The sequence below is a fragment of the Thermobia domestica genome, chromosome 3, assembly GCF_964235325.1.
Source record: "Thermobia domestica chromosome 3, izTheDome1.hap1.1, whole genome shotgun sequence".
Lineage (NCBI taxonomy): Eukaryota > Metazoa > Arthropoda > Insecta > Zygentoma > Lepismatidae > Thermobia > Thermobia domestica.
Genome location: NC_137456.1, coordinates 63,395,208 through 63,414,459, shown reverse-complemented (window position 1 = coordinate 63,414,459; position 19,252 = coordinate 63,395,208). Strand labels below are relative to the sequence as shown.

The window sequence follows — 19,252 nt, the reverse complement described above, 5'->3', positions numbered from 1 at the left end:
AGGCTTCCCCGTTTCTGCATCAATTGTTTGATCAAAATGCATACTTGAAAGCAGAACAACAACTTTCCCTTTTTTAGGAACATAAGAGCAAAGCGTATAATCTTTGGAGGTGTTCAAAGATTGTTGTCTGAACTGGTCGCTTGCTGTTTGACGGAATCTGGGCTCCTACGGAATCTGGGATTTACTTTGCTTCATTGTTCCTAACATGGTTAGCTTTTTCGCCCTCAATTTATCTGCTAGTTCAATCGAAGTGAATCAGTTGCCCACAGTTATATTTCTGTTCGTTCCCTCGACTGGTGATATCAGGTTCAGAACAGCTTCTGTTAAAACACTAATATCTTGATTTCTGTCAGGATTCTTTCCCACATAAACGAATGCGTTAACCATATAAAAAGTTTTTTAATCACAAAGTGCTGTAATTTTTATTCCGTATTTGGCGGGTTTCTTGGGAATGTACATTTTGAAACTGCATTTCCCACGGAAAGGCACAAGCATCTCATCAATATTGACGTTGTCACTTGGAACAAAATATTTTTGACAGTTACGCACAAAAGAATTCCACACATCTCTTATTGCAGCAAGTTTATCATCTTGTTTACGTTGCTCTCTTGATTCCACACAATCAAAGCATAAACACGAAAATATGAAAAGAAATCTCGACACACTCGTAGTAGAACGAAAAATATCCCTTCTAGTTCCATCTGAAGCAAATAAACCTGTCACATCCTAGTGTCCAAATTTCATCATTCTTGATCGGTAGAGAAGGCCTGTGAACGATCGAAGCTCTATCATGTCAATGTCATTTGTGTACGAAGGTTTGGGATCACGAAATTTTCCACCTTTTTCTTGAATCTTTACATTTATGTTTTCCAAAACACACCTTAACATATCTTGTGAACAAAACAGTTCCCAACAACCAACAGTATCTTCTGAAGGAACATTTTTTGCATAGCCTTTTGTTCCAGGTAAATGCAAAATGATATTGCAAGACCTGGTACGTTTCTTTACAGGAGCACTTTTATTCCATTTAAAACATTTATTTTTTCCATAGAAGAAGAAATCTGGAACATCGTCGTTATCATCATCCGATGACGTAGTGTCTTCACTTTGTTCTGAACTACATGAATGGCCGCTTTCGATATTGAACTCACTATCTGCATTTGATTCAACATCAGATTCTAATTCGGCCTGCAGAATAACAGTGATTTCGTCTTCACTCAAGGATTTACTATTGCGATATTTGTCTGCCATGTTTTCAGTATAACAACACAAATAGATATGTTAAAATAAAAGCAAGAAATACTTTCAGTGAGAAAGAAGTAAAAATATAATCTATATATAAAACTGACGTTACTGTGTTCCTGGGGTATTGCACCCCAATAACGTATTATTAGCAGCAGTAAACTCGCAACTACGTCTTAACAGCATCACATGCACAAGCGCACTGCCAAGTGAAATTACTGTGGAGGACGGCGCAATCTATTAGCGAGAAGTAAACATGCGTAACATAATAGAGGCAGTGGGGTATTTTTATACCCCACCAGCACAGTTACGGGTTAAGTAGAAATGAATGGATCTTCCTTGGTTTCCAAAGAATTAAAATATACAAACATCTCGATATTATTCGTAACAAAAATTGCACTGTTTTAAATTTTGAACTTTCATAGTAGAAGCACTCTGGTATTTTTCCTAGTATTACCCAAAACTTTCCTTAATGGTGCAGATGTATTGTACGATTGTCACTTAAAAACTGTACCGCGCCAAGTGAACTTTGTGGTGGACAAACCTCGTGTGCGTGGGTTTTCCCATTTCCTCCCACTTCTTTCATTTCTCGTCATTACTGTCTCCTTTAGCCTAGCCGGCATAACCGTAGGATGTAAAACTTAGATTTCATTTTATTTTTTAAAGAGTGTATACAGTACTAATCTTATACGTGTGAATAAACAAGATACATTCAATAGATTTTCTGTTGATTATAGCTTGTCATAAATATCCACAAATAATACATCAATCTTTCATTTTCACATGATTCAATTCATTGATACATTGTCAGTAGTTACTTTCCATTATTAGTACTACACAAATGTTGTTCATAAGAAAGGTACTCTGGCTTAGTTTTGAAAGCTCTGTTCTTACGTTTATTCTTCGTTCTTTCATAACTTCATTTTTTCTATGTATATGTATACAAGGGTATTTCCAAAAAGTTCCGGACTGACACTAAAATATTGTGCTACTGGTAATAAGCCATTAATGGCATATAGTGCCATCTATAAAAGAAACAATGTAAATAATGTACTAGTTTCAACAGTCTAGCTACGTCACTTCGTTGGAGTTAGTCATTTGGATCAGTCGCTGTGACAGATAAAACGGCGTGGTCACATACTGCATGACAATGCTCCAGCTCACACGACTGTTGTTTCCAAGACTGCAGTGAAAGACTGTAGCTTCGGTGAGATTCAATACCCACTGTACATCTCAGATTTAACAGCAAGCGATCTCGAAATTGACGAAAGACTCGAGGAAAAAAATTTTCGGAAGACAATGAACTGGAAGACGCTATTGTAAACCATTTTGCAGACAAGTTCTTTTTTCACGGCGATACGCATGTTAATCGAAGGTTGTGAAAAATGTATTGAAGTCAAGGAGGATTATACTTAAAAGTAATACAATTGATTCTTTTCGATCACTTCTCAAAGTTGTCAAGCCTGAAACTTTTCGAAACTTTCTCGTATATATATAACCTCAGACTAATAGAAGTTTTGTGTACGTTGTCCTGGGTGTCGAATTCTGATCAACAAGCTTCCTGCATATGCACGAGGACCTTTAAGCTTTAATGCCAGCTGGCTTCTGATATACTTTTCTGATACACTTGCATAAGAAAAATGCTACTAGAACAATTAATAGAAATAGGTCCTTCAAAATCATAAAAACGCAAACATAAAGGCAGTACAAGTTTTGTATTAAGTTAGCTATTTTTTAAGGTTTATTTGGTGAAAATATGAAACTTGCTGTTAAGAATTCTTGGAATTATATTAATTGAGGCGGTGACTCGAAAAATGCCGCATACATGAAAACAATGTGAGGGAGTAGCTTTAAAGTTTTGAGTACAAGTAAAGCTGTTCGTCATCTCTTGCATACTGCTCTCCTCACCAATAGTATTAAAACTTTGCAACAAATATTAGAGAAATTACAGAACAAGATATGGTGATATTTAAATTGAAGGGCGAAAACGGCAGATAGACTTTGCCGTTTTCCGACCGTCCAGCCACGTCCCAATTATTGTTAACTTTGCATCTCTGAAGAAAGTTGTTAATAATGGAATCTCATTTTATGTAAATTCCTTGTATCAAAATTTAGTTTGTCGTATTTTAAAATAAGTCGATATATAATTCTCTATTATTGAAGAGTTTTGTATAAAATGTTCACTCCCTTAATTTTGTGATTTGAAGTATTCACCCGTTTAGGCAGACCTTAAACAGCGGATTCACCATCGTCTGTCTCAGTATTCCTTTCCTTTTTGATATACCAATATATGAATTATCACATTTAAGTACTTCGTTAAACATAAGGTTCCAGTTTTATATAGATAGCGTGGTTTAGTATTTAATTTAGCCTTTCATATTCAACTTAGGTTGTTGCAGTTCTTTGACTGTAGCAACACATCAGTTAAAATAAGCTTTATTTTTACAGGTAACTTCCTGGCACATTAAATGTAATATTGTAATTTTTCCTTCAAAAAGATCATGATGTATAGAACGTAAAACTAAAAGTATAAACTGTGTAACAGACAGAATCGTGATACTTCAGCCCTAGCTTTAATATCTGCGTACATATTAAATTGAATAGGTTATCAAGAAATAATATTAAAAAGTGTTCCCTTTCTTTTGCTGCAGACTGAAGAGAAGTGGATCTGGAAATTTAGATGACACTCCACCAGAAGGAGAGTTCAAACGTGGAGGAATGAGAGCAACGGCAGGAGCCCGACTGGGCTGGTCTAGGGATCTGAAACAGAGTCAAGAGTATGTAGCACGTAACATTTATTACCTAGGTAGTTTTCTTCCATTGACATACTTTCGAGTATTAATTCTTGTAATTTGAATTTCTTTACATACTTCTTCTGTAAGAAGGTTTTTATTTTGTATTAGTCTTGTGTTAATGCAACGAAAAGTAGTTAATCGGATGCTATATTTACAAGAGGAATGAGGAAGCATCAAAATACTCAACAGAAATGTACCATAATAGGTGTTCTCTCACATTTTGTTTTAGTATAAAACAGGTAGCGTTATTTATATAGTGTTTGTATATTATTCTGTGTAGGAGTTGGAGGAATGTAGCTTCAGAAACATATCTCCAATAGTCCTTTTCGCGTCTTCAGTGTAAAAAAAAAAAAAAAAAAATTTTTCAGAGAATTAATGAACGAACTCTATGGCTCTGGATAAGGAGAGTAACAAATAAAACACAGTTCTGACCAGAGCAGAATGAAATATATTAAAAACTATACTTACAATATGTTACAGTTTCAAGGACCTAACGTCCTCTTCATCAGACACAAACACTCTCGTCTGTTTGTGTCTGATGAAGAGGACGTTAGGTCCTTGAAACTGTAACATATTGTAAGTATAGTTTTTAATATATTTCATTCTGCTCTGGTCAGAGAATTAAATAGTGAACTTAATTAGTATATCCAATTTCAATTAAATACGTATATTCTATAACTTAAATTGTGTTTAGAGCAATAACTAGTTTAAAAATAAAAGAAGTGCTTTTGTTGTAATTAATGTGGTTATTATTAATGAATAAACTTTGGATAGTTGAAATATATATTTCACAGTATCTCGCTAGCAGCAAACTATAATGATGGTATGTGTACGTTGAAATAAATAAATAAAAATAAAAATAGACAAAAGAAAATAAAAAAAAAAAAATTAAAAGCATATCCACTGAGTTTAGTCGTTAATTATTGTATAATCAAATACAGTTACGTACCATTAATGTGAAAGTAACGTATGTTTCATTACTATTCTTCTGTAATGAATCGTATTTAAAACAATCTAGCAAATAATTCTAATAACTTTTATTTATTAGTATTATGTGCCAAAATAGTCGATCTGGAAGTATGAACTTGTTGAATTTTCGATCTCTTTTTGTTGCATGTTCGTACCTATGGAAGGAATAAAGTTTATTTAGTTCATCTGTTTCAAACGGGTGCATCAAGAAATTTCCGAGATTATTCCTGGTAAAAATAATAAAATAGTTTCACTCAACATTAATTTTAAAAAGAGAACAAGAAAAATTCATTCAAAAGCTATTTAATACAGCAGAAAACCTTGAAACAATTTTACTACCAAAGATAAACTGTGTGTAAATTAGACGGATTCTTTTGCATTATTGCCGATGGCCAATGAATATATGATTTCATTACATTAATGTGCAGTTAATCATTCTTTTGATCCTTTTATTTCTTTAACATGCAGACCGGAAATTCCCTTCGCCAGCTGGGACGTGGACGCCATATGCAATTGGTTGCTTGATCTTGGATTGGATAGCTACATATCTGATGCAAAGAGATGGGTCAAGAATGGTAGTCAGTTACTTGCAGCTACACCGACTGAACTGGAAAAAGAATTAAACATTAAGGTACTTTATCAATATTTTAGAAACATACTATTTAATGATGAAATGTATTTCGTAAATATTTTAAGGTTAAATACTAGACGTTTTCGGAAATTAAAGGTACAGAGACTGTTAAAATGTTATTAAAGAATTAATTGTTTCCGTTTTCTGAGAACCATATACCTTCCTAGTCAAGTTTTCTACCACATAATCTCCTCACATATTATACATACATATAAGTTTCCCCTCTCGTTTTCCCCAGGGAAGCGAACATCAATGGGGGGAAACAAAACAGCAGTTGCCCGCGCAACACATCGTTCGCCCGCGATTCTGCAGATGGCGCTGTGACGGCACCTGCGCAAAGCGGAGACGAGTCTTTCAGTTTGAGCCTGGAAGCTATGGAGAGAAAACGCGTTTTGACGTCGTGGTCAAAGGAGGAAGTGCGAGCGTTTTTCCGCTATAAATGGGCACATGGCGTATAGGGAGCAGAAATCCATAACCGCCTCGTGAAAGTCACATCTGGTGTTCTGTTGTTGGATGACAATGCGAGATCACAGTCAGCGACGGCAACGCAAAACCAAATTGCAACTCTTGGGTTGGAGCGCCTTTCTCGTTCGCCATACAGTCCTGATCTCGCACCCAGTGACTTCCATCTGTTTCTGGCTTTGAAGAAGACTCTTGGGGGCAGTCGCTTTCGAAGCAATGCTGAAGTCTCAGAAGCTGTTCGACGCTTCTTCTGTATACAGAGCCCTGAATTTTTCCGAAAAGGGTTTTTGAATCTTATAGACAGATATGACAAGTTTCTCATTGTACGTAGTACTTATGTGGAAAAATAAAGGTACGTCTGACCTTCAATGTAACATGCTATTTTTAGTCTTGCATTCCCACCTCGGTCCACAGTCTCCTGGAGAATCTTATTTTCGGACTCCCCTCGTATATATATTGTACAGTGATGAATCCGAGTTTTAAACTTTAGGAAATATTTCTTTGAATTCTCGTATTATCGATCGTATCTCTGCGGGACGTATGACGTGGTCCTGTAATCCAGCCTCTTTTGTAGGCTAGATGAGGTGGTGGGCAACGGCCTGTACTATGAGGGTTGATTTTGCATGATGGTCAGTGCACCCGCCAGCTGCACCGATTCAAGTCCCAGTCGTAGTTGTGAGCTCCTCTTAATAGTAGGTCCCGTCCTTCATAACCTTTGTTGCATAAGGACGAAAATCACCAAAGCTCAAACTCTAAACAAATCTGTTCTCCAGTTTTGTTACGAGAGTCGTCTGAGACTAAAAACGTTCTTTATACTCTTGTTTCTTTATAAATTTCATAAACATCAGTTTTGCCTACCGTTAATTCACATACTGCATCATAGAAATTTGCCTGTCGTTGTTTTCACATATTTCTATGATGCAGTATGTCACTATGCGTAGTAGAAACTTATTTCTCGCCTCATTCTTAACATTCATTACTCCCAACTAATACTGCGGGCAATAATTCTCATGATCAAAGCCAGTGCTGCCATCTGTCACACTATATCAGTTGTGCTTTTCAAAGATACATTAATACTGTTCACATTTGTACGTAGTAACTTCAAATTTTACGTTTCGTACTTAGTACTGATTTCATGATGGGCATGCGTCTCTTCTATTTTCCACATTTCTTTTCGACTGACGATAGTTACGAAGATCTTGTTGAATATTTTATATTGTGTCCGTATAAGTTATGACAACTTGCACAAAACCACGTGACGACACTTACATGAAGAAAGGACATAACATCAAAATCGACGAAATTGAAATATTCCATTTACAGTCAGGGTTGTGAAAAACCCAGGGTTAAAAAGCCCAGCCCAGTGGGTTTTATTGAGCAAAATTGGGTTTTATTGGGTAAAATTAGGTTTTATTTGGCAATATTGGGTTTTATTAAATTTTACACGTATATTCAAAGTCATATTCCTACTTAAAATACCATATGAGCATTCATGTTTTATTGAACAAATGAAACAGAAATTCCTCTTGGAGCCGCAGTGTGGGTTTCTAGTTCAATCCCAGCTTCCGCCAAGTGCGCTTTGTAGTGGACAAATAAAGTATGCATGAGTTTACTCGGGGCTCTCCCGTTTCCTCCCACTTTCGTCATGCCATCATCACGGTCTCCTTAGCCTTGGTGCATACTCATAAGAAATTTACTAAACTTGAAAGCACCAATGCAAGAAAAATGTCGCGAAATCCGTGAAGCCCATTCGTGCTTCGTACTATACAACTTGCACCGCTGACACTCGCTTACATTTCCCGGTGGGGACACTCGTTCGGAAGTGTAAAACCTTTTTCAGGTCAGCCATCCTGAGTGAGATTTTCCTGGGATTTCCTCATTCACATCAGGCAAATAACCAGGATTGTATCTAACATACATGTCCCAGGTCGACCCCAATCCTTTGTTCCTATCCTTTCCTCGGATAGTGTGATCGGTTAGGGACGTCATTCCTCATACGTGAAGGGCTAACATGGCCATAGATGCCAAAAGCCCAGAAATCTAATTCCTAACTAACTCATTTCGATTTCTAGAAAGAAGGAAGAACACGATTTTTTTTAGTAACAAAGTGGTGGATAATTTTATGTAATACAGAATAGGAATAAAATGCCCTCTTACACTCAGGATTCAAATCCTTGAGCCAGCCGTCCTGACTGAAGATACTTTTAGTTTCCCTCAAAGCACGCCATGCAAATAGTACCTCAAGTTCAGGAGCCAGAGGTAAAAACATCTTTATTGAATGGATATTTTTTTTTCTAAAAGAAAATTTTTTAAAAAAAAAGTATTTTTTAAGAATTGAAATGTTGGAAATAGGTTTTTTAAATTTTCAGTTGCAAATTTGCTTTCTTACAATAGGTTTTACAGTTGAGGGGCTTTTGTTACAAACAATAATTACACTGTGCTTCACATGCTTCACCAGATAAACAAGAAGAATTAGGGAGCTTCACGATCTGTTTACTGTTAGTGTTGAGAAGATAGAGGTACACTCATGTCCAAAATGATTGTCGCATATCTGTAACTGTCTCGTTGTAAGAATATAATTTGATAATGATTTTGCAGGGTACTTTTAATACTGATACTATGTCCATAATCGGGAAATGTATATTTGTGATAAATTTCATAGGAAAAGAATTACAAATACGAAAATTAGAATGAGTAAAACAGAATGTTGCTAAATGGAGAAGAAAGTTTTATTTTTGTTTTATTGTTCTTATTTACTACTCTTTGACATGAAATTTGCCACATACATGTCTTTGCCGATTATACATATGCTAACATTATAAGAAATACCGGGCGAATTCGTTATCAAATTATATTCCTACAACATATTTATAGACATGCGACAATAATTTTGGACATGAGTGTACATCTCTAGTAATTCAGTTTTTCAACTGAAACGTTCACGATTTGTAATTAACTGACATATGGAGAAATACATTTTATTATCTGTTTATATTAATACGCAAGTTTTATATTAATACACAAGCGAAAACAAAGGAAATGTAGTCGTATTACTTCTTATTCCATACTAGCTGAAATGTGCATTCTCTGCATGTGGAGAATTAGATTCATGAAAACTATTTGACCCTCCTCTCTTTCTTACGATACGCATATCAATGAAAATATTGTAATAAAAATTCCATACCCCTTTCTCGTTCTGCCTTAGGATACGCTCTTTAAGGAAAGTTACATAATAAAATCCCAGCTTGAGCTAGGTATTAACTCTGTTCTAAACTCATTTCAAACTGTTCAACAATTTCCCCGTGACGCGACCACAAACAGGAATCGTCATTTTAAATGTGAAGAAAGAAATGATAGAAAATGCTCTCTTTGTTTCCTTCAAAAACAGGAAGTGACATGTCCTTTTGTTTGTAATGAGGTGTTTATATACGGAATTTCATCTTCTAACATGACATGCTCATGAGATACTATAATTTTGGTTGAAATTTAGAACCCTCTCTACTTCCATTACCATGCGCCCTTTAAGCAAAGTAATACAATAAATACGTAAATAATAACAACTTATGTTACATAATTCATTTCAGACTGTTGTTTCTCCTTGATGCGATCGCAAACAACATGCAACATTGCTTTCAATGTAAACAGATGAATTATGGAAAATCAAAAACGTTGGAACACAAATTTTCCTCTCCTCAAAACGAAAATTTTCAAGAGCGTTGGAACACATGCCCACTATTTTTAATACGAGTTTTTATACTGAGCTTCATCTTTCTAACTTGGCGAGCTCGTGGGATAATGTATTTTTGACATGAGTTCTAAACCCTCTCTACCCTGTTCTCCTAAGATGCATCCCAGAATCAAAGTAATGGATTCGTGTCCACTTATTGTTACTGAGAAGTTTATATAAAAAGTTTCATCCTCCTAACTTGAAAAGATTGTGAGATACTAAGTTCTTCACATAGATTTTGACCCTCTCCCCGCTCCCTCGTAGAACATGATTGAAAACCAAAACAAAATTCTTTTCATTTTTATATAACAGATTAAGCTGAACACTGTTATAGAGAGTATTTGATCAAGTGCAAACAAAATTTGATATGCATGATTCCTAGACCTTTTTTAGTGGTACTCTGTTATGGTAATAAACACAGATTTTAAGCAAATTCTGATACTAAGTACATACTAACAAGTACGATTAGACAGTAATTATGATCACATTAAGGCTATTATTGCAATACATGTTTTGAAGAATGTATTTTGAGGTGGGCTTTTTTGAGTTTTATTGTGGGTTTTACCCCCCCTCCCACACACACAGAAAAAACTGGAGAATTTTGGGCTGGGGAAAATTCCAACAACCCTGTTTACAGTCTCCTTAAGTGTGAATCTGTTTTCAGAAGTTGATCTTTCTATCTGATGATTTTTGTGGAAAGTTTTCGTATGTGAAAATCATTGATTCATGTATATTAACCCTTGAAGTACTAAGATTGTGTCAATTTGACCCCAGAGAAACATTTTGTAGTTTTTTGTGCGTTAAAAAATGTATGCTGAAATTATCTTCTAGGAATTCTTCTATAAGTCTCCCTTGAATAATTTTGTGTACTTTGTAAGTTTCGTAGATCTTAATTTGTTTATTTACAGGAATGGCGAATGGGATCAAATTGACCCCATCTTAGGCAATCAGGGAATAAATGAAAATTTTTAATCATTTATCACATTTCGAGAGAAAGAAAGAAACTTTTGCTCAGCCTGCCAAATGTAGCTCACTAGATGGCGCTGAGAGTACGATATTTTCGTTGCTTGTCAGAAAGATGAGAAGCAAAACTGAAAGTAGTTACAGTGCATTACTACCGTAATGTTTTCCATGTGATATTTGTACTAATTTGGTATTCTCAGAAGTGCAAAGAATGCGGGATGCTTATGTGTAAACTTCATGTGTTATTGTGTGTCTTGATTGTCAGTGAGAGAGATGAGAAGCAAAACTGAAGGTAGCTACAAAACACTACTACAATTATTCGGTAATCTTCTAACCGGTGACCTAACGGCCTATATCTATAAACTAAACTAAACTAACAGGTATTCTTGCAACTGGTTTGGTTATTTTAGGTTAGGTTAGCTTAGTTTAGTTTAGGTTAAGTTAGGTTATTTTTATAGATATAGCCCTGTAGGTCACCAGTCAGATGAATACTCGTGTTCTTATGAGATGTTAATGTTGTTGTAATTCTTTTTCATTTGAAGTTTTGTGCTAATTTAAGCATTCGCGTTATGAAAATTGTTTTACCCTTTCTAATAGGTGTTCATTGCCAGTATTATATCAATATTTTATCATTTGACCAATTTACTTGTCCTAACGTTATAAAGACCTATGGGGTCAACATGACCCCATCTTAGGCATTTAAGTAATATTTTGATCTTAGTACTCGAAGGGTTAAAATATCTTTTTGTGCATTTGATTATCACGTTTTTTTTTTTTTTTTTTTTTTTTTTTTTGTGTATTTAACTGATAAATACCACTTATTGGGTATGTACTTCCTGGAAAATTCATTGAGTGTTAATGTTTTCTAGAATCCTCTCCATCGTAAGAAGTTACAATTGGCCTTACTGGCTCGCAATACTGAACTTTGTCAAAAGTCTGACCCCGACCTACAGGCAGCAGGTTTCTTGGATACGAACTGGGTCTTACGATGGTTAGATGATGTTGGATTGCCTCAGTACAAAGAATGCTTCCTGGCAGCTCGAATTGATGGAAGAGTTTTGCATCGTCTCACCATGGAAGATCTGGCTTACCTCCACATTACTTCTGTGCTTCATGTCATGAGTCTACGAAGAGGAATTCAGGTGTGTGTGTGTGTGGATATTATGTGTAATCTTTATTTTAAAAAAAAAATTAGTATTCTAGGTTGACTTTTATTTCTAACACAGGTCAATGGGGCACGGTGATTAGCTGCTAAGCTCTTGACGACGCAGGTCTCATCTGTGAAATAGTTCACCACTTTATATATATATATATATATATATATATATATATATATATATATATATTTACTATAGGGAAAAAATCGTGTGAAGTGACGTTAATAAGGCGAAAATTGTATTGTAAACAGAGATTATTAATCTGCTATTGGGAGTACAGATTAGTTCGGTCCGTTTGTTTGTGGTCAAAAATGCATTTATTTCAGAATAAAATGAATGAACAGATTAATCAAAGTACTGTCCATCACTGGCTACTACTTTTTCCCACCTCTGAGGCAATTTTCGAATTCCATCTCGATAAAAATTTCTCGTCTTTTGAGGCGATCCAAGTTAGGAGCCAATTTTCGATTTCTGCAAAAGAAGTGAACCGGTGACCTGCCAAATCGTGCTGCATCCGTCGGAACAACAGTGATCAGAAGGAGCAATGCCCGGCGAATACGGCGGGTGCGGTAAAATATCCCACTTAAGCGTTTCCAAATAATTTCTTACTACTTTTGCGCCAACAGACCGATAACTTTGTCATGTCTTTGCTCGTGTTCCGGCCGTTTTTCTCGTAATGCACGGCTCAAACGAATCAATTGTAGCCTATACCGATCGCCCGTAATGGAATCGCCAGAATATAGCAGCTCATAGTATACAACACTTTTGTCTCACCAGATACACAGCATGACCTTCGAATCATGAATATTCGGCTTTGGTGTTAATGTTGAGGTCGATGACGATTGATCAAACATAGCGTAATATTTTTTTCTTCTTGGGGTTGTTGTAGAATATCCATTTCTTATCCCCAGTCACAATCCGATGTAAGAAAAAAAAAAAAAAACTTTTTTTTGCTGTCTTTGAATCAGCTGCTTGCAAATGAAAAATCGCCTTTTAACGTCTCTGTTTTAGTTCATAAAGCATCTAGTTGCCTTGCTTGTGAATCATTCACATGGATTTCAACCATACGGAAACTGCTTGTTACGTATGATTGGAATCCGTGATTCTGCAAGCTGCTCTTGCGTTTGACTCGTATCTTCATCAAGTAATGCTTCCAAATCTTTTTTTTTTTTCCTGTCCAGAACAAGGCTGCAAGGCTGAAATTACCATTCTTAACATGTCGAAAACATTCCCTACATGATTTATCAGTTGAAGCATTGTAACCATAAACTTCTACACGCATTCGATGCGCTTCAACTGCACTTTTCTTCCAATTAAAGCAGAAAACTAAAACCTCCCGCAAATGCTGCTTAATTAACACAAAATTTGACATATTCAACAGAAAAAAAAAAGGGTTTTGTATGAAATGCAAAGTGATATAAACTGAATATTATTGACAGATGTCTAACCTCTCTGAAACATTTATAACAGCCATCTTTTGAAAACGGACCGAACTAATTTGTACTCCCAATAATATTCTAGGTAGATATGTAGAGGAAGTGGCAGATATGCCTTTCTTGTGGTGCTTCAAATGTATGATGTCTTGTGCAACTTTTAGGAATATGACCGATCTATTACCTAGTACCACAAATATTAATGGTATTAAATTGAAAGTTCGTTTCTTCATAAATTATTTTATATTTTAAATAGGATGTATCGTTACGTGTTTCTTACAGCATGAACGAATTATTTCGTACTGTAGCTGAGGTAAGTTTTTTTTAGTGGTTTAGTTGTTATTACTAGTACACTTCCTTAAGTTGTGAATTTTTTATACAGGATGTTTCAAAATGAATATCGGAGTTCTAATGATTTGTAGTATTTATTGAATTTAACGTACACTTACAAATAATATATCAAATGAAAGATCAACTCAAACAGTTTTTGCTACAAGTGTTCAATGCTAGCACAATTCGTCTTCATACGGTATACATAGAGTCGATAGGCGAGTTCTTCCCAAATCTTGATCAGTGTGTTTGTATTAATTGTTGCAACAACTGCTTCAATCCTCTTTCTTAAGTTCCTCCATCAGTATAACTCCTTCCATGTTGACTCTGAAATTATTACTTAAATAATTAATATTTTTTGACCAGAGTATATACTTTTTTAAAATTCTTCCCCATCTCCTTAAAATTCTCCAGACAGACGTCATTGGAATTGCTAATTCACGACTAGCCGTCCGAATTGATTTCTTGGGGCTACGCATGAAACTTTCGCTCGTTTAACACGTTCTTCAGTCACTCTTGATCGTCCCGTGCTCTTCCCCTTGCACAAACAACCGGTATTTTCAAACTGATGATACAATATACGGATGTTGTCACCACTTGCTGGATTACAACTGAACTTAATACGGAAAACACGTTGCACTGTAACTACAGATTCAGTCTTTGCAAAATGTAAAACACAAAAAAGCTTTCCACTCACAGGTTGCCATCTTTGCTACTAACACTTTCTAATGACAGACAGAGGAACCATTGCATGCACATGCGTGCGTACAAAACTGTTTGAGCTGCTCTTTTATTTGATATATTATGTATAGTTGTAAGTTAATTGTAATAAATACCACAAAGCTTTAAGATCACGATATTCACTTGTATAGTAACAATGTTGAGTACCTACGCCTTCTTTGTATTTTTGTCTGATTGGATTGAAGTTTAGCGTTCTTTTCAGCAGTGAGGCTATATGAGACATGGACGTACAATTTGATGCGGGATCTGAACTACATAAATTCCTACTGGGATTCGAACAATTTTTAAACACATAAATTTATATATGGAATTATTATTTCTTTGGAATAAACTGAAATTTTACTAATTTGATTTTACTAATATCTTCTTTAAGTATGTTTGTTTTTTTACTTCGTTAAATATAAAATTTGTTTTATATAATTTTAATATTTAATAACCAAAGTTAATGTAAGTATGATAATATTGAATAAATTAATATATAATGGAAATTTATTTGAGAAAAGCAAGGGACATTTAACTACATTTGGAGAAGAAATCTAGAAATCCAAGTTAATTTAAAAGAAAACAGAAAAATAATTCTCCGTAGAAATCAGTTGGGTAAAACGCAAAGATGGCGCAGTTATTCGACCCCGTTAATATTTGTATATAATGATGGTTTATTTTTGATTTTCTCTATCCGTATTTTTCGTCTCTCTCTCTCTCTCTCTCTCTCTCTCTCTCTCTTTCTTTCTTTCTTTCTTCTCTTGCGGAATAAATAACCGTGTAAAATTATTAACAACGTCATTAAATTAGTACATTAAACAAATGTATTGATGTTGCTCTTTTATTAGGAAGATCAACCTATTACTCATCAATAAATCTCGTCACTTTCAGTGTCACCGGATTCAATTTCCAGTGAACGTGTTTGCCTTTGATAAAATGGAAATTGTGGTTCGGTCTTTACTTTAAGCAATTGTTTTGTTTGAGATTTTTTTCCTGCTCATATTTTGTTGTAGCTTGGTTAGATAGACAGGCGTTTATACTGTACTATTCCAAAATCAGTTATTACTTTAACTACCACTGTTATACTTTAAATTAATAATAATAGTGATCTTCCGTCTTCCATTAATTTCCACATTCCTATACAAGAGCCACTGTAGCTCCACACTTCTTAACAACTTGTTAATTAAATATACAGTGAACTACCCGACTGAATATTCCATCCACTTACATTGACTTTTGATTATATAAATTGAAAAAAAAAAAAAGAATAAATAATAGAAAGAACAACTAAATTCTTTCGAACACTCTCCGATTATTCTCTCGACATGGGAGAAGTGTTAGGAGAATAAGTAGAAGAAAGAATTCACTGAATTATCGATCAGGGTGTTAACTCTGGGTTTTCTTTATAATTTATTTGATAGAATACGAATGTTGTTATGCAGTTAATGGTGACTACGAGTGTCACTTATGTAAATGTCGATCGTAGGATCAGTTTCGTACATTTGCATAGTCGGTGGATCTATGAGGAAGATAGGCTCTTGTACAGACAAAGGATAAATAATGTAAAAGTTTTAGTGTAAAGCGTTGAGTTCTGTTATTATGGTACTTTAGGTGGCGATAGTCTGCTCATGTAATAATAGTTAATATTGGCTCTTTTCTACGTATATAGAGAACTTACTGTAGATTCCTTTCATTAGCGCCACACTCATCGTGGAAGAAACGATTTAGTATGTATACCTACAGCACTGTCATGTTTCATGTAATATTGGAGCTAAAAATCAACATTAAATTCTAGGCACTCAAGAGATCATTCATATTGTTCATATTGTATATAATTTCAGAATTATTATTTTTAAACTAAGCTTTCAAATGACGTTTATATATATCTAGTTTTCTTTCACAAAGTAGAAAAGTAATTGATTCTGAGATTCTTAAATATATATGTGATGTCAGGTTTTTTGTAAGTAGATGTTAACCAAAAATAGGTATTTAGCATATTTTCTTGCTCCGCGTTATTCCTTTTATTAATTATTATTCTCTTTCTAAAATAGGTTTTAAGGGAACATCATTTTGATTCAAGTTGCCTTTGTAGACGATCTGCACCTAATGAACCAAAAACCCCAAGTACTCGTGACGTAACTTTGTGGACCAATCATAGAGTAATGGAATGGCTACGAGTTGTTGATCTTGCAGAATATGCTCCAAATTTAAGAGGATCAGGTATCTGTTTTTTTACCTTGTGATGTGAAAGAGAGTTACCTGAACACACATTAATTACGGCAACTCTATATACTATATAATATCTAATTTGCTTTGTGGTATTTAAGTTCCAGGTTATATATATATCCGCGCATGTCTTTTTAAATTTTTTATTACGTGGTTAGAACAAAGAAGTTCGTAAGCTAGCATGAAAAACAAATTGCTTACCAAAAATTAGTTAAAAACAGTAGAGTATTATTTAAAACTATGCAATGAAAAGTTACGTAGATGCTTCATCAGGCAGAGAGAAAGAAAAAATATATTAAAAGAAAGAGCAATTTCTAAAGTGATTAGATCTGACATCGCAATAAACAGATAGTCATATTTTTGGTTAGTTATATATCGTTTTTGAGACCTTTATCAGCAAGCTTTTTATATTGTTAACAATTCAAAATCAAAGTTAGTACTGGTATAGGAGACAGGTTCGACTTACGTTGGGGGTACTCGTAGTACTGATTCTTTGTAAACTATGATTCATATCTTATATAGCGGCGATGCTGAAATGAAACAATAAACTCTAGATGAATAAATTGAATGATACTGTATGATGATAATATGAACATTGGATTGTCCAAACACAACAGAAGTTACGGTACAAAACCTGTGGTCTTAGTGAATGAACATCAACTTCAAGATGAGGAAGTGTATGGCTGTTCAGGGAACAGACTGGGTAGCATGGTAGTTAACGCATTGAGACGGTACTTCAAAGATGCCGGATTCGAGTCCTGGTTAAGTCGTGCATTTTTGCACTCTTGTTATCATAGTTTTCGTTTCATCGTGTGTATCTGGATAGTCTCGAAGTACGTAGTTAAACTTATCCAAAAATATTTACAAAGATATCCCACTTAGCAACATGAATATTCTCTTCTTGTAGGTGTTCATGGTGCTTTAATGGTATACGAGCCACGATTCACCGCGGAGCTGTTGGCAGCTTTGTTATCGATTCCCCCCAGCAAGACGTTACTTCGTCGACATTTAAACACCCACTTCAAGGAATTAGTTGGCCGTCAAGTAATCCAAGAAAAGAGAGAAGCAGAAGCTACACTGGGTTACGTACCTCTTACAGCAGCAGCTAAAGTCAAGGTAAGAACCCACTTAAGCAGTAATAATATTACCTATTCTAGTTTATAATATTTGAATTCGGTTTGATGATTTGGTGCTGTTTTATTTTCCTCGATTCCATAAGATAAAACTTTATTCCGGCAGTTCGCTTCAGTTACAACCGAAAACGAATTATATTAAATACCTGTTCTTACGTTAATGCTTGGTATTGTGCCCTTTTACTTTATTAATGGTGTAAAACTTTGTACATATTTTAATGATATCATAATAAAAGAGTATTTACTCTAAAAGTTCAGGATAGTCCATTATTTACTATTCTATATTGGCATTTTATGTGAATTTTACGCCTATTTATGTTAATTTTATATCATTACAAAAGCATCAGAATATAATAACTTAAAGATACTATTGGACGCTTATTTAATATTAAAAGCTAACCTGTAAGCGTCCTAAGATTCCTTGTACAAAACTACAAATGGTTTTCGTCAACTTCTTGGTGACTTTATCGGTGATAAAGCTGCATGATTGGTTCCGTCATATTGCGTAGTTGCCTCCAGCTAAAAGGCCATCAAAAATAAATATACAAGTGTGATGGTTGGAATCTTGACGCACTATATACAGACGAAAATGATTAGTTTTCTTATGCCTTTCTAAGTGAATACCCATAAGACAAGTTAGATCATACCTTAATTTTTCTTCAGTTTAAAAGTAATTATAAGGGTAATATTTTCGACTTAAATAGTGGAACATTAATTCATCCATCACATTTGTATTTTTTTTTAATATATATAGTTTCGTAATTGGAGACACTATGCAATGTGACTAATAAAGCAGCTTTAATTTTTCATTTATATGGATACAAAATGAAATATTTCAGTTTAACGTCCCGTGATTATACCCTTTAGGCCAAGGGAGACTATTGATTAAGGCAAGCAAATGATGATGGAAGAATTAATGGAATAAAAATGTGCTAGGAAATAGGAGTACCCCGAGAAAACCCACGGACACAATGTTGTCCACCACAGACTTCCTTGGCCGGGGATTGAACCAGCGATCCCACGCACCAGAGGTAAGCGCTCTACCACTGAGCCACCGTGCCCCCACGGTTAAAGTCAACAGTGAGTTGTAAAAAGGTACAGAGTGTTTTGTCAAGAAGTTTTAGGACGCTTACAAGCTAGTTGCGTTATAGATCATAACGCAATGTCATTTTTGTTTCTGCTAATATTGAACATAGTAGGTTTCGAAATCTTAAAAACTCGTCAAGCATCTACACAATTCAAACGCAGTAAATGGCGTTCCGAATATGCTTTCTTTTGGTTTAGTGTCAGCAGCTCATTCAATGTACTTTCATTGATTTTCACTAAATATTAAAGAATTTAACCACTGAACAGCTTAACAAAAGTAGGCTGTAAAGTGATAGTTTACGTTGCTTTTCGAAAATTCAGGTGACTTCCTTTCTTAATATTGTTCTGATTGTTATAGCAAGTAGTAAAATACAG

The 19,252-nt window shown here is 34.8% G+C and overlaps 1 protein-coding gene across 7 annotated transcripts in view; it reads left to right on the top strand.

Annotated features, from left to right (window-relative positions):
- Window positions 1–19,252, top strand: part of Liprin-beta (liprin-beta 1) — a 146,438-nt gene that overhangs the window by 105,675 nt on the left and 21,511 nt on the right. For all 7 annotated transcript variants that reach the window (XR_014130646.1, XM_081750995.1, XM_081750996.1 and 4 more), the window contains 5 exons: window positions 3,894–4,019; window positions 5,475–5,637; window positions 11,659–11,931; window positions 16,484–16,652; window positions 17,566–17,774. Coding sequence is in view for 6 of the 7 variants with exons in the window: in XM_081750995.1 (XP_081607121.1) it covers window positions 3,894–4,019; window positions 5,475–5,637; window positions 11,659–11,931; window positions 16,484–16,652; window positions 17,566–17,774 (940 nt within the window). In the remaining variant the exon portion in view is untranslated. The remainder of the gene's footprint in view (window positions 1–3,893; window positions 4,020–5,474; window positions 5,638–11,658; window positions 11,932–16,483; window positions 16,653–17,565; window positions 17,775–19,252) is intronic.